This window comes from Muscardinus avellanarius (genome assembly GCF_963383645.1).
Source record: "Muscardinus avellanarius genome assembly, chromosome: 8".
Lineage (NCBI taxonomy): Eukaryota > Metazoa > Chordata > Mammalia > Rodentia > Gliridae > Muscardinus > Muscardinus avellanarius.
Window position 1 is genome coordinate 117,138,678 of NC_137794.1, and position 15,663 is coordinate 117,154,340.

The 15,663-nt window shown below is 59.1% G+C and overlaps 1 protein-coding gene across 1 annotated transcript; it reads right to left on the reverse strand.

Annotated features, from left to right (window-relative positions):
- Positions 1-6,246: 6,246 nt before the first annotated feature.
- DACT2 (dishevelled binding antagonist of beta catenin 2) lies at positions 6,247-15,368 on the reverse strand (the record flags this gene model as incomplete). Its single annotated transcript, XM_080700172.1, has 4 exons — positions 6,247-7,856; positions 8,463-8,741; positions 9,766-9,898; positions 15,144-15,368. 4 exons carry the CDS (start codon positions 15,366-15,368, stop codon positions 6,247-6,249), a joined length of 2,247 nt encoding a protein of 748 aa, XP_080556298.1.
- Between the last annotated feature and the right edge of the window lie 295 nt (positions 15,369-15,663).

The window sequence follows — 15,663 nt, forward strand, 5'->3', positions numbered from 1 at the left end:
GCCACTTCAAGGAGAAACAGTGTAGTTGGCTCGCAGTTCCAGAGGTCTGGCCCAGGGCTGGCCAGCTCCAAGACAGAAACATCACAGTGGCGGGATGTGGCAGAGGAAAGGTACCCAACTCATGGAAGCTGGGGAGCAGAGAGAGGAGGAGGCTCCAGGACAGACCCAGTCTGCAGGACACCCCCACTGAGCCACCTCTGGTCACACCTACCCACCTACAGTGCCCAGGACACCCCCACTGAGCCACCTCTGGTCACACCTACCCACCTACAGTGCCCAGGACACCCCCACTGAGCCACCTCTGGTCACACCTACCCACTTACAGTGCCCAGGACACCCCCACTGAGCCACCTCTGGTCACACCTACCCACCTACAGCGACACCCAGCGCGTCCATTCAGGTTATGCATCCTCAATGGATCGATGCCGTGTGGCCAGAGGCCTCGGGACTCGGCCGCTCTGCCTCTGTGCGGCCGGCACAGAGAAGACTCTCCAGCCAAACCGTGGCCAGGGACTGTGCGACCTGCTGCCAGCCGCAGACCCGGGTGTCAGGAGCTCCCATCAGGAGAGCTGGGTCGGACCACCCGTCACACACCCCGGGACAGCGCGGTTGGTTTATAGGACACAGAGCCTGTAGCAGCTGAACAAGGGCTCTTGAGCTGAAGCGGTCCCAGAGCAAGACAGCTGCCTGGCTGGGAGGAGCTGGGCTTCCCCAGAACAGCAGTTACGTCCCCTCACAACAGAACAAAACAGCAGTTGTGCTGAAATGAAGGACTAAAACAATGGATTTCAGGAGCAACTACTGGCGTACAAATAGTGAAACAGGAAACGGGATTCTACATCCTCAGGGCATCCCCAAGGGGCCGTCCTCCCTGGAGATGGCTGCAGCCTCCCTGGCTGGGCTGCTGTTCCATGGAGTCTTCTGGAGCGTGGTTCCTGCTGACGGCCGGCGCCTGAGTGGGGTCTGTCCCCCATCCAGAGCCCTTGCCACACCCCCAGGCCGTGAGCTGGCCGCAGCGGAGAGACGGGCTGCCTGGTGTGCATCTCCCCTGCTGGCCTGGGGTGGAGGTGGCAGTGATAGACGGCATAAAGCTTCCTGAGTGGCCAGGCAGGGGGTCAGGAGGGACCATGTTCTGCACACCTGCTCGACATCGGCCTGAGGAACAGGAGCCGAGCGCACCTTGCCCCAGCCACTTTGGGAATCCACTCAGGTGGTTATCCCTTTTACAGATGAGAAAACCAAGGCTGGGACAAGGTATGAGCCTTGCTGTCCTCACCACTGGTGGGCGACTTCCCACCGAGGTGCAGGGATGGCTCCTGCCCACCCGGCCTGGGCCTCTCCCTCCTGGTCTAACCGGCATCTCAAATAGTCCCGAGGACACCATGGCGCACTCTGCTCCCACATCTCATGAGGCCAGCTCCGTCCTGCCCACGGCTCAGGCCAACTCTCGGCCTCCGCTCTGGCTCACTGCTCTGCACTCGGTTATAGACCAGCTGCTCTGTTGACAGCGGACTTTTGCCCTCAGGTAGAGCCCGCTCCCCTGGGGGTACCCCCCACCTCCCCTGGGGACACCCCCTTCGCACCCTCACCGCCTCTTGCCTGGGCCACGGCAGCAGCCTCCACAGGCGGGCGAGCAGACTCTACAGAGAACAAAAGGCCACGCACCAGGGGCCTGGAGTCCTACGGGCCGGGGCGGGGCAGGAGCGTGAAGAGAAAGCTCCCACAGATCTTCTGCAGATCTCACTTGGCTGGATTTGTGGTTCTAGAGTCGGGCGTCAGGCCAGCCCAGGAATGGTTCAGAACGCGCCCCCTCACCACATGGCAGGTGACATTTATAGCCAGAGAAAAGGCAGTGACCAGACACAGCAAAGCGGAGGCCATGGGCCCGCCGCGCTCCGGGCCGGTGAGTGTGGTGTGGGCAGCGGGCTTGGCTATAGCGGTTGGCAGAGACTCAGCTTCTTGTTGGCCATGGCCCATCCTGCAGACTCAGGGACAAGAGTTTAATTTAAAAGTTGATGCATCAAAAATGGAGAGTATGCCCAGGCAGGGAGCCGCCAGCCACCTGCACCTGAGGGCTGAAGTGAGGAAAGTGGCCAGGGGCCAGATGCCATCCCTGCCTCAGTCCCTGAGGCTGAAAAAGCACCCTCACCTCGCAGGGGAGGAGAGTCGGGGTTCCAGCAGCTTCCACAGGCCTCCCGGGTACGTGTGCCCCAAAGGGTGGACGGGACCAACACCTCCAAACACCTCCGGGGATGCATCATTAGAAAATGTGTGCTTCGTAAAATAAATGTATTGATGAGACACAGCTAGCAAGGCTGACCAGGAATAAGAACTAGGGAATGCAGAAAAAAGCTGTCCTTCAGCCAGGCGTGGGCCGCACGCTTGTAATCCAGCATTTGGGAGGCTGAGATAGGAGGATCCGGGTTCCTGGCCAGCCTCAGCTACTTAGTGAGGCCCTCTGCAACTCAGTGAGACCCTGTTTCAAAATAAAGAGTTACAGTAGGGCTGGAGGTGTAGCTCAGAGGTAGAATGCCCCTGGCTTCCATCCTCTGTATGGCTCCCTCCAAAAAATTGTCCTTCAAATAAAATAACACACACACATACACACACACACACACACACACACACACACACACACACACACACCATGTCTCAAATCTGGAGAAAACCATGAACAACTTGATGTCACTAAACTTAAATGCTATCATGAAATGGAAAATTCCCTGCTAAAAAGTACAAACTTCTAAGCTAAGCTCTGCTAAGCTTCTGGAGTCAAATGATTCCTGTCTTTTATGTACTATTTATTGAATTTTAGAAGAAAACTGCCACATTAAACCAGACATGAATAATGCAAAGAAATATTTTATAGGCCCATCTCATCTATGTGCATAAGACATGATCCTAAACAGAATATTTACAACCTGATTCAATGTATTAGAGAACACCTTGTCATCAAGGAGGATGCCTGGACTTTTACAGAACATTAGCCTGGAGGCGCACAGCTGGAAAGGCGGCCAGGCGCCAAGCCCACAGGTACTCATGTCCTTGAGCTCTTGTATGTAAACATTTCTACAATAAAATTATTTAAAAGTCTAAACAGAGCCGGGCGTGGTGGCGCATGCTTGTAATCCCAGCATTCAGGAGGCTGAGACAGGAGGATCAGGATTCGGACAGCCTCAGCTACTTAGTGAGGCCCTCCGCAACTTAGTGAGACCCTGTTTCAAAATAAAGAATAAAAAATAGGGCAGGAGGTGTAGCTCGGAGGTAGAATGCCCCTGGGTTCCATCCCCCAGTACTGAAACAAAAAAATTCTCATTTGTTAAGGGACCGGTGGCAGGCACTGAGAAGACCCCTGTGTGTGTCCCCTGCATGGCTGCATCTGCCCACTGTGGGAGACTGCAGAAACACGGGGTGCTGGGAGCGATGCCCTGAGCCTGCAGGCAGCCCCTCGGCGCCTCTCACTGGCACCTGGACCCCATGGCACACCTGGGTCAGGCCTCGTCTGACGGCGGGGCTTTCCAAACATGAATCCAATTATGTCCTCCTGCTTCTGAGAGGCTGGGTGTACAAAGGGACAATGGCCAGCCACGTGAGAAAACAGAGCTCTGACCACCCGCAGAGGCCCCTCATACACATGTCAGAGCCAGTGCTGCGGATCCAGCTGCTGCCTGGGAAGCTGGAGCCCGACATCGGCCGCAGCGCACCGGCTGCCCAGGATTCCCGGAGCTGTCCCCTGCTCCCAATGTAAGGCCAACCAAAGAAAGACAAAGATGGTAAACCCTCACACCCCAGCAGTCCCAGGTCACAGCCGTCCTCGGGGCTCACCGCTCCCTTCCCCTGGGTCCCCGGGCTCAGCCACCCACCAGGGCAGGCACCAAGTAGACAAGCTGTGCTTGCTCCGTCTGGCCCTCTGTGTCTTTCCACACCTCAAGGTCCTCAGCTCCTTGCAGCTGCCCTCAGGAGACACCTGCACCCGACCCTCAAGCTCCCACCTGCTGCCTGTCCAGCCCGGAGGCCCGCTCCCTTCCCGGCGGGCAGGTCTCTGCTTCTTCTGGTCCTCCCACCTCCCTAGGCCCGCACGCCTGTAATCCCTGTGCTTGGGAGGCAGAGACAGGAGGATCGCACAGGTTTGAAGCCAGCCACACTGGCTTAAGAGACCCTGTTTCCAAATAAAATAGTATAAAAAATAGGTCTGGAGTGTAGCCTGGAGGTAGAAGGGTTTCCAGGAACCCCAGTACCACCAAAAAAAAAAAAAAAAAAAGCCACAAACAGGCACTGTAATATATAGTGCTTGACTGTATTGTTAAGAAGTACCGCATATGATGATCTAGCAGGTGCAGGTCCCCGAGTGTTTGTTAGCATGTTACCCCAATGACTTCTGCTTCATTCTGTAAGACTTAAGAGGACCTGCTTTCTCCCCTGGTGGAGGGCCCCAGTGTCAGGTGGAATCCACCTAGCTCTGAGCATTGCTAACTAGCCTTTGCTTGGATTTGTTCTCAGTGGGTGGCAGACACCGCAGGATAAGGAGCAGGGAGCAGAATTCCTCTCCATCCAGGTGCAAAGGTGCCCAAGTAGAGGGCTGCAACCCCTGCAATCCCTCCCTCTGAAAAGCCTGTGTGCACCGTGTTCCTGCATCGCTCTGCAGAACGGCTCCAGCAGAGGAGTCCTGTGCTGCCTGGCATTTCAGGGCAGCACTGGACACCTGTGTCATTTCTCCTCCAAGCCAAGAAAACTGCGGTGGCAGCGGCACCCAGAGTTTGGCTGAGTTCTGTAATTTGCATATTTGCACCAGGAAGGCACTTGAGTGCATGAAAATGGCTTCTAGTGAGATGCAGGAGCCATGGGAACGTGACGGACAGTCCTGCAGTGAAATCGAGGACGTCCATCCCCGTGAGGCCCAATGCTCAGGGCAGAAGGGAGCGCCCGTTCCTGTCTGGGACCCTGGGCACAGGCCACCCCATGGTGGGCTTCCTCTTGCCAGCCCCGTCTGCCTGGGAGCTCCCTGCTGGGTGGCCCAGGATGTGGCTTCAATTTAAAGCCAAGGAGCCACATCTATGAAAACGCTGGGCAGGAAGAAGGTGAGGATGAAGCCCTGTCGACTTCACCTTTAAATATATACCTGTGAATGTTTGCAAATGAAGCCGCATCCCATCAAAGCCCACGAAATCTGCATAGGTAAGAATCTCCCACCTTCTCTACTCAGAGCCAAAACAGCTATCAGCCCTCAATAGCCTCAGCTGAGACAGCCCCGCGCAGGCTGGACGGCTTCCGGAGGTCTTTCCCTCTCAGCAGACGTCAGGGCCTCAGGTAAGTGGGTCCATTGGGCTTCACCAGGCTCTCTGTGCGCAGTACTGGACTCCAGACAGGTGCTCTGGGCTGTATCCTGCCCTCTCCCTCTCCAGGCGGGGACTGTGGAGGAAGCCCTTCCGGCTGTCCCTGCACGGACAGCATGCTAGAAGTTAAAAAAGATCTCTAAGGAGCTACACCCCACCCAGACCCATTTTACTGTCTTGTTTTCAAACAGGATCTCGTTCAGTTGCAGAGGTGCTTGCTAAGTTTTTGAGGCTGGCCTTGAACCTGTGATCTTCCTGTCTCAGCCTCTGAAATACTGGTATTACAGGCATGCACCAGCACACCCAGTTATTTTTCTAAACCGCTTTTGTGTTCAACCTACCTACATTAGGCCCAGAGTTTGGACTCCACTTCCATCAAAGTGATCCCCCTGCCCCTCAAGGGCCAGCACAAGCCCACTCCAGGAGAAGAGGAGGGGGACGGCAAGGCCGCCGGCTGAGCATCCGCCCTTGCCCACAGGGAGAGGGAGCAAGGGGCTGAAGGAGAACAGATGATGGCATAACTCGCTGTTTATTCATAATGAGAGCTTAACATGGATTTCACGCTCAAATCCAGCGCCCGGCAGAGTCCAATAGTCCAATGCTTTTTAGCGTAATGCTTTGGGGAAGGGCTTAGAAGGACTGGGGCCCCTCCCCAGTGGAGGGGACCCAAAGGGCTGGAAGCAACCACTGCGATTACAAGCCGGAACTGGAGAAGCGCTGGCAGAGGGCTGGAAGACCAGAGACCTCAGGGTTCTCTGCCGCTCTGGGAGCGCTCACCCACGGGTCTCGCGGCCAAATCCCAGGTCAGAGCCGTCTGGGGGATGCCCCCGCGTCCGGGAAGCTGGAGCAAACCGGCAAGGAGCCACGTGGCCGCGCTGCCCATCACAGGCCGGGCTGGGGCCGGGGCGGGGTCTCACACCATGGTCATGACCTTCAGTGCGGCCGGCTGGAACGTGCGGATCTTCTTCTTCAGGGCCCTGGAGGCCTTGATACGGCACAGCTTGGGCACAGGGGGCAGGGGCGGCCTGGCTCCCGTGGCCCGAGGCCAGGCCGGCTCCCCACGCCGCGCGGGGCCCTCCGGGTCACTGCTGCTGGACTCCCGGTCCCCGAAGCAGTTGACGGTGTGGTCACTGGCATCCTCCTCGCTGGTCTCGGCGATGGTGGAGTGGAAGAGCGAAGTGCACTCGGCCGAGCGCTTGGAGGGCTCCGACTCACTCCGGATGCAGGCATCCTGGCGCGCCAGTGCGGGCCTGGCCCAGGCGCCCGCTGCCCTCCTGGCCACTGGCCTCGGGGGCCCTGGGCTGGGCTCGGGACAGCCGGCCGGGCGAGCCCTGCCCGAGATCTCCACACTGGACCGCCACCGACGCTGCTTCCTCCTGGCCGCTGTGCCCAGGGGCGCAGGCTCCCGGGGAAACAGGGCTTGGGAGGATGCCCGGTAACTCTCTTGTCGGGCCAGCACCAGGGGGACGACGAGGGGCACAGGGTAGAGTGTGGACTCAGAGCAGGACCGCCCGGGGGCCTCCCTGGCCAGCGCGGGCCTGGCCCTGAGCCCTCCCGTCTGGCGCCTGGGCGAGGCCTCCCACTCCAGGGGCAGCCGTGGGGCAGCGTGGACGCCCCGATGTCTCTCGGGCAGGGGTGGTGGCTGCCCCCCAGGCCTCAGTCCTTTGTCACTGGCCCTTCTCCTGAGCTTCACGGCCTTGGTCTTGGGGTGGCCTGGCTGCAGCCTCGCTGGGGAGGCATCCCTGGCGGGACAGGGCGGATAGACAAGGTGCCCTGGGTCCAGCAGGGGGCTCCTGGGGCCTATACTCCCAGGTGGTGACAGTGTGCTTTGGCTACCATCACTGTGGGGTTCCTGGGGCTGGGGGCAGGGAGAGTGGCCCACAGTGTCCTCCACACAGGCATAGAAACCCCTGGGCTTTGGCCCTGCCTCTGGGGGGCTGCTGGGGTGCAGGAGGGGCGCAGGTCCCTGCTGCCCCTGGTGGTCCCCAGGGGTGGCCCTGCTCTGCGCTGTCCCTCCCGCGTCCCCTCTCTCTGGGGCACAGGCCGGCTGCTCGGGCTGGCCTCTGCTCTCCCATCTCTGGCTGCCTGTCCTCTGTGGGGATGGTGATGCTTCACATCCTGGGGGGCCCAGGTCCCCTGCAGTGCCCCTCAGGGGGGACCCTCGGTTTCGCAGACTCAACAGCCTGTCTATGTAGGCTCCAGGTGATCCCGACTCAAGGACTGGCCCAGCCTGGCTTCTGTTTAGATCCCTGGGCCCCGAAAGGGGCTTCTTGGGAGATGAGAGGCTGTTCAGCTGTGAGGTCTCCCTGGGTAGAGCGAAGAGGGGGCTCTGCAGAGCCACTGCATGCAGGGGGCTGGGGTACGCGTACACCTCCCGGCCACCTCTTGACACCAGGTCACGCTGGTACTTGGGGTCCAGCACATGGGAGGGACGGTCTGTCCCCGGGCCGAGGAGGGAAGCGGGGGTGGTCTCTGTGCTGTCGCCCTGGAGCCCGTCAGCTGGGAGGATGTGTTCGAGATCTCCTGGGAACGAGAACCAGGAGATCAGCTCAAGTCCCTGTAGCTGCGGGAGCATAGGAGATACGCCCACCCACCCTTGCTCGGCCGTGGGCTCCATCCCTTCTAGCTGACATGTGGGCTGTATGCTGAGCCTGCTCGGGCAATGCTCCCTGCCTGGGGCTGCAGCCTCTAGACAGAGGCTCTAGACAGAGGGTGCAGCATGAACCCTCCCCTGGCAGCTGCAGGCATCCAGAGTGAGTCCCGGGATGTCAGCAAGGAGAGACAGGTTAGCACTGGACCCGCCCTCATACTGAAAGTAAACGAGGCCCACTGACACCCTTTCACGGGGAGTGGGCTCCCTCCTCCTGCACCGTCGCCAGGGTCTCACTCCAGAACAGGCTTTGGAAGGCTTTTCTCTTGAACTTTCTGGTGTCCCTTTTATCAGTAAGAACACACCCACCTCCTTAGTACAGTACCTGTCGTGGGCCTCGGATCCCTGTGGGTCAGAGCTGGCTGTGCTGGTGCCAGCTGGGATGTCCCTGCTCCATCCCCAGCAGGTGGGCAGCTGCCCTCTGCTGTCTGCGCCCCCCTCTTGGGATGGGACTCCCTACTCTCTCGGCTTTCTCTTACCTGTGGACACGGGCCTGGGCCGGGACATGCCCCGAGGCTGGACTATGTCCTCTTTGCTGTCCAGGGGACCGCCACCCTCCTCAGTGGGCCAGGGTCTCCATGCTGGCACCGTGGTCTCATCGGCAGACCGGGGCCGCCAGTCTCCCATGCCAGGCCTGGCCGTGGGGGACTGGAACATGGGCAGCAGACTGCCCAGCGAGGGGGACAAGCGGTCACTGCACACGGAGGCACAGGAGGTAGACAGGGAGCAGGAGCCCACGTCACTCAGCTCGTAGAAGCCTGGACAAAGCAGACAGGGCAGGTCGGTGAGCCAGGCAACACACTGCCCAGAGGACCCCAGCTCCTCTCTCCTGGGTATCAGAAGCCCCGCTATAAGGCAGGCCTTTGAGATCGGGCCCAGCCAGAGCATTCCAGATTCTTCTAGCAGCTGTCTGTGTAGTCAGAATCCCATCAGCCTCCCACTGGCCAGCAGTCCCCACGGCCCCGGGGCCACTGCCAATGGAAGGGGAGGCCTCGTCCTCTGGATCCCACCAGAGTCACACCTCAGGCACCTCCCTCGCCCTCTCCAGGCACCTGCAAGTTAGTCTGCAGCCATGTCAGAGGGGACCCCTCGGCCCCCAGGACTGCGGGGCGACCACACAGCCCTGGCCAAACTGAAAGGCAGGGAGTGCAGCAGTACTGGGGGCCTCGGGTGTCACAGTCGCCCGGAGCCTCTGGCCAGTGCTCTGAGGACAGATCTGTCCCAGGTGCAGCATGGGCTATGTGATAGGGCAGCGACCAGGCCACGCACACCAGTGTGACGGCACTGTCTGTCTGTGCCTCCGAGATGGGGCACAGCTCCTCTTCTCTGCACAGCTTAGACTGACTTAGATCTGCAGGTTGAAACACACACATGTTCCAGTGGCCATCCAGTGGCCATCCGCGCTTTCCACGACCATCCAGCATAAACGGAACTGACCAGCTGTCTGCCCAGAAAGGAGGGAGAAGCTCACCTTTTCATCAGGAGTAATACTATTTCAATTAGCGAGTATGTGGCTATGCATCTGTACAGACACACACGCCTTTTCTTTAAACAGAGTTAAGTAGATAAGAGCATCTTATGTTTAGCCTTCTTCAACGGCACGTCCTTCCCCAGGCTCACCAGCTGCCCCTACCTTCCAGATCCGCTGAGAGGCAGGCCGAGGGCCAGGCTGCTCACTAACACATTACGCCAGGGTCAGGCCAGGTCCCGAGTGCGTGAGGATGGCCTTGCACCTATGCAAATGCCGCAGCCTCGGGACGAGGACGGCTGGCCCTGTCTTACCTGAGCTGGGCCTGCTGTCGCTGTCCAGGGCCTCGCCAGATGACCGGCACACGTCCAGCTGCAGCTCGCTGATCTGCTGGTCCAGCTGATCCAAGTGGGTCTTCAGGCCAATGTCCTGCTGTCTCAGCCGGGACTGAGGAGGAGAAGGAGGGGAGGGAGCTGATGCGGGTGGAGGAATCCAAACCTGAGACTCCGTGGGGCCCCAACGCGGCCTCCTGAGCTCAGAGTAAATGCCCCGCATCCACGAAAAAGGCTGCCCTCGCTCCTGCTGGAGCGATTTCCTTGGCTTACTGGTGTGGACAGAAAAGGTCCTCTCACCAACTTGCACCCACACACACCCACACAGGCGCACGTGCATCTCCAATGCGGACTCCAATTTATCAACAATCTTCAATGAGATCCCTCCCTTGCTCCCTCCCTCCTTTTCTTCTTTCCTTCCTTCCTTCCTTCTTTCCATCCATCCATTCATTCATTTCTGTGGTACTGGGGATTGAACCCAGAGGCAGTCTACCTTTGAGCTACACCCTTAGCCCGATTTTATTTCTTATCTGGGAACAGGGTCTCGCTAGATTATGAGACTCTCACTCCTTGTTGAGGCTGTCCTCACACCTGCAATCCTCCGGTCTTAGGGATTGCAGTCATGGACCACCACACCTGGCTAGACATTTCTGTCTGAAGGTGCAGAATATTGGCACTGTGAGACAGGCGTCATGGTTAAAGCGACAGCTTTCTGCAGGTACCACAGGTGACATTTTCACCCTCGTGTCTCTTTCCCTTCCACGCAGGAATCTACTTAGTGTCACGGCGTCTGTCCCACGCGGCCTCTCGCTCTGCGGCACCTGGAGTGCGGGCACTGTGACCATGGGCCTCCTTTACGCAGGCTTCCTCCTTCCCTGAGCCACCTTTAGTGCCTGTGTGGACTTCAGGGAAGAGGCCCTCTGCAAAGGCCCGGGATGCTGCACGGGGAAACGGCAGCATCCCTGCAGGAAACACAGGACACCGGCCTACCGGGGACTGAACCTCCTCCCGTCTCGGGCCCCAGCTCGCAAGTGGGTGACAGGGGCTTTAGTGGCACACACGTGGTGTGTGCTGTCTGTCTATCCACTTGTGACCCATCGCCTGGCTGTCACCTCATCTGTCATGAGCATAATATCGACACGTAAAGAACACACACATGTGTGTTTAACACATACTGTATGTGCATGTACACACACGTACCGAGTGTCGAGCAGATGCTCACTTCTCTTCCAGTTATATAACTTCACCGTTCCCCAGGCTCCCTGCATACATTTCTTGTTTCCATGAACAATTAAGTTTGAGGCAAATAACTGAGGTTTTTGTTCATCCTCTTCAAGAAAATGACTGTATTTCCAATGAGGAATTACTGCAGCAATTCCAGCAATTAGAGAAGTCATCACAGGAGAGAGGCTGGCAGGCCTGGCTTCCCGTTCATGGGAAAGAGTCATCTGCGCACAGATTTCTCTGTGGCCCAGGCAGCACAGGCCAAGCGTCCCCTCCCACTCTGCCCGCCGGAGAACGGACCCTCCGGGGGCCCGCCAAGCCGGCCTACTATCCCGCAAGTGACTTCTCTTCTGTCACCCAGCCTGGCGCTCCCAGGAAGGCAGGCTGCTCAAGGAGGCCTCGCTTCCACGCTTAGGAGTCCCTACCTGGCTTCTTCTCCTATCCTGACTTTCTTCTGGAGAGGGGAGCCCTCCGGATGTGCACTGGCTTCCCTCCTCCCCACACCGCTCTCCAGGGCCCACAGCTGCCCTGTAATTGATGTCTGGCCGGCCGGACTCAGGACTAGTTTCTGGTGGTTGGTCCAGGGACCTGGGACCCCCCACCCCCAGGCTCTCAATTCTTTCCAGATGGCTTAGTACCAACTCAGGCCCCTTGCTCCTCTGGGGCCGCCCTTCAGTGCTTACCCCGACCTCGTTAAGCATCCCCAACGCCCTGACTCGGCTGCTTACACGGTGCTTGGCTTTCCTCTTTCCTACCGGGGACCTTGAGCTCAAAATCACCCCGTAACCAGGACCAGGACGACCCCCGCTGCAGGTGGCGCACCCTCGGCCAGCACTGCTCAAGACCTTGCAGATCCTGGGCCCTCTGCCTGTAAGGCTCCAGGCCGGGCCTGGGGCCCTGCCCGTGAACAAGCAGCCCAGGACAAAAAGATCTCCCTGGCCAGAGAAGTCTGAAAAGGTGGACCCCATGCAGGGCCACGAAGAACGGACTTGGCTCATCCTCCCCCGAAAGGCTTACTTGAGGATCCACAACAAATGACCAGATTCGCATCTGCTCTGCCTCCCCATCAACAGTCCTGCGCGGGAATCTTGGGGTCTATGTACCTTTGGATTACAGAAACTAAACATGCAGTGAGGTTCAGGCTGCAGAGATAGTATCTGGGCTACTTCCTTCCTTTCCTTGAAAGCTAAGCGTGTACAGTGATTACCTTTTGTGCAGGGTCAGCTTGGCTGTGGCCTCTGTTCTGTAGGGGGTGACCTTAACTAAGTGTAAAAGAACTCCATCGGCCAGTAGCGAAGGAAGGGTTCCAAGATGGGTCTCATGGGTAACAGGCCCCGCTGACCTAGAGGGAGTCTTCGGGGTCCTGTGGTGACCTGGTCCTCCCTCGTCTTGACCTTGAGCGAGTCCTCAGCTCTGCCTTTCTTTGCTAACCCTGTGTACACAGAGCAAGCCCAGCTGGTTGTAGGAAAATACCCAGCATAGGAGCCAGTGAGAGGAATTGTTACAAGACATCACTTTCAGAACAAGTCAAGACCAGCAAGTCCAGGTCTGAGGAATTCTCTGGTGTGCGATCTAGCTGTGTGCCTGGCCCTTGCTCCCCACCCTGGACACTGCACCCAGGATGCAGCTGCACCTGCTGGTGGAAGATGGAATCTTGGGGCCACTCTCAGGTCACCAGCAGCTTAACCCTCCTAAATATGGAAATGAAGTCACTTGCTGGGAGCGAAAAATTCCCCTGAAAACATACACGCATATGCAACAGTCAAGTCTGCCGAGACTGGCCAAGCTGCAGCGGGCTACTGGGCTCAGTGGGCATGGGGCTCAGGAGTCCCCTCTCTGCAAGAGGGCACCCATCTGCCCTTCTCTTGCAGCGATACAAGCCCCTGACTTATTTATGCGGCAGCAGAGTTGTTCTGCACACCCACTCCTGTGCTCTCTCTGTGCAGTGAATCTGATGAGCACTGCCGCTCCCCTCCTGACAGGTTACATCCTTCAGAATGCTCCTGCTCGCTCGGGATCCCCGAGGTGGAAGGCTTCCAGCCTCACACCCAGAGCGTGGCTGATCCACTCCAGGGCTGGAGTCCCTGGGTGCCTCTGCTGGAGTAAGGCCCTTCCCCTGTCTCCTTCCTTACAGAACGAGGCTCACTCCTAATTTTTTTCCATTTAAGAAACTGTAAAGGTGTTAAATGCTGGCTGATGTCACTCAAATTCAATTCTTCTTCTCTTTTGATCATATAATCCATTCTAAGAACAAAGTTTCAAGACAAAGTCGGCGTGTTCCTTCTGGTCCCCACATTAAAAAAATTTTTAACAAAAACCCGTTTGATCTCTTCCAAAAGGCTATTGTAATTAGAAGCTGAGTACTCACAGTCTGCTTTGCACACTGCAGAAGCAGGTTAATCATCAGCTGTGTTCCGTTCCTACCTCCTAGAGAACCACTCACGTGGGTCGCACACCTGTGGCTACGTGGCCTGAGGTGTGTGGAAGCTGAGAGGGGCTGGCACAAGCCCTGGACAAGGGACATGGTCACGACTGGTCCACTCCCCACTCCAGGTTGGACGAAACAACATGGAAGAGCCACAGAGCACTAGCCTTTCCCTGTGCCGAGGGGCAGCTCCTTACTCGAGCCAGGATGCAGAGTGGGGCCAGCCCCCTCCTGGACACCCTAGGCTGCAGAGCAGGGACCAGCCCCAAACACACTCAGAATGCAGAGCCACAGGCCAGCCCCAAAGACACCCCAGGCTGCAGAGCGGGGGCCAGCCCCTAAGACATCCCAGGCTGCAGAGCCAGGAGCCAGCCCCAAAGACACCCCAGGCTGCAGAGCATGGCCAGCCCCAAAGACACCCAGGCTGCAGAGCGGGACCAGCCCCAAACACACCCAGAATGCAGAGCCACGGGCCAGCCCCAAAGACACCCCAGGCTGCAGAGTGGGGGCCAGCCCCAAAGACATCCCAGGCTGCAGAGCCAGAGCCAGGGGCCAGCCCCAAAGACATCCCAGGATGCAGGGCCAGGGTCAGGACCCCCAGATGCCCCAGGATGAAGAGCTGAGGTCAGCCCCCCACCCAGTCCTCCTAGGTTACAGAGCAGAGGCCAGCCTTCCCCCAGACCCCAGGTTGCAGAGCCTGGGCCAGACCCCCTCAGGCAAGCTTCCACCTCAAGTGTCTAGCAAGGGGGGGGGGGAGACAACAGGAGTCCCGGGGCTGGCTGAGGACTCTGGCCTCCTGATTCTTTAATAAGAAGCATTTAGCATTCCAGGACAAGGCTCAGCTGAGCTGAGAGCTCTGGCTGGGGCCTCGCCCAGGCCGCTGAGCCGGCAGCTTTGTCAGTGTATGTACTGGTGACTAAATCTAGGGGTGTTCCAGCTCTGAATGCCCCCGCCCTTTTAATTTTACTTTTTACTTTTTTTTTTTTTTTTTTTTTTGCGGTACTGGGCATGGAACCCAGGGACATTCAACCCTCGAGCACCACCCCTAGCCCTATTTTTTATTCTTTATTTTGAAACAGGGTCTCACTGAGTTGCAAAGGGCCTAAGTAGACGCTGGGGCTGTCCTCCAACCGCGATCCTCCCGTCTCAGCCCCCCAAACGCTGGGATTACAAGCGTGTGCCACCACACCCAGCAACTTTAAACATTTTTAAACAGGGTCTCACTAAGTAACTTTGAACAGGACAGGCTGATTTTCTAATGTAACAGCAATCCCACTTCCAGATTCAAGCAGACATACCTAGAGCGCGCGTCTTTGCAAAGGTGCTGCAGTAGTGCAAACACCCCTGTGAGTTGCTTCCAACACGCAACACACACACAGTGTCCCCGGAGGGGCGGGAGCTGGAGGGCCCGAGCGCGAGCCGACCTCCGCGGGCCCGGGTGGACTGACCGGGCCAGGGCAGCGCTGGCCCCTCCGCCGCCCGCGCTCGGCCGGCAGACACGCCTCTCTACGGATCCGGTTACCTGCACAGGGCGGACGCCCCATCTTTTACAAGCTCCCCGAGTATTTCCTTCCAGGGCAGGCCCGCGCCCCCGCCCCGCCGGGCTGCCGCTGCGCCCGCAGGCAGCGCTGCCCCGCGCCCGGGCCCGGCGTCCCCACCTGTGCGTCCGCGGCGCCCTAGCCCGCGCCCGCCCCGCAGCGCCCGGCCTCACCAGCTGCTCCTGCAGCGCCGCCAGCGCCTTCCCCAGCCGCAGCTCCTGGGCGCGGGCGCGGGGCCCGGGCGGGGGCTGCAGGGCCAGGGCGCCCCGCACGCGCGCCTGCTGCGCCATGCGCAGCCCCTGCAGCTCCTGCAGCCCGGCCAGCGCCGCGCGCAGCCGCGCGCCCACCCTGCGCCGGTCCCAGCCCGCCGGCCCCGGGGGCCCGCCCGGCGCCCACATCCCGCCGCCGCTCTCCTCCCTCCGCAGGTGCCGCGAGGGCCCAGCGCGCCCGCCGCGGAGGCGGTGCCGGCGACGCCCAGGTCACACGGCCGCCCGGCCGGCCCGCCCCGGCCCGCGCCCCCGGCCCGGGAGGAGGGGCCCTGCGGGGAGAGGAGGAAGGCGCGGCGGTTCCAGCCTCCCGAAAGCGCTGTGCAAGGCCTCTGCCCCCTTTAAACTCAGGGTAAAGTTGGAGACGTATTAGCGAGCTCCCTAGCCGGCTGCACCTCGAAACCTCACCTGCCCTTAGTTTTATTTT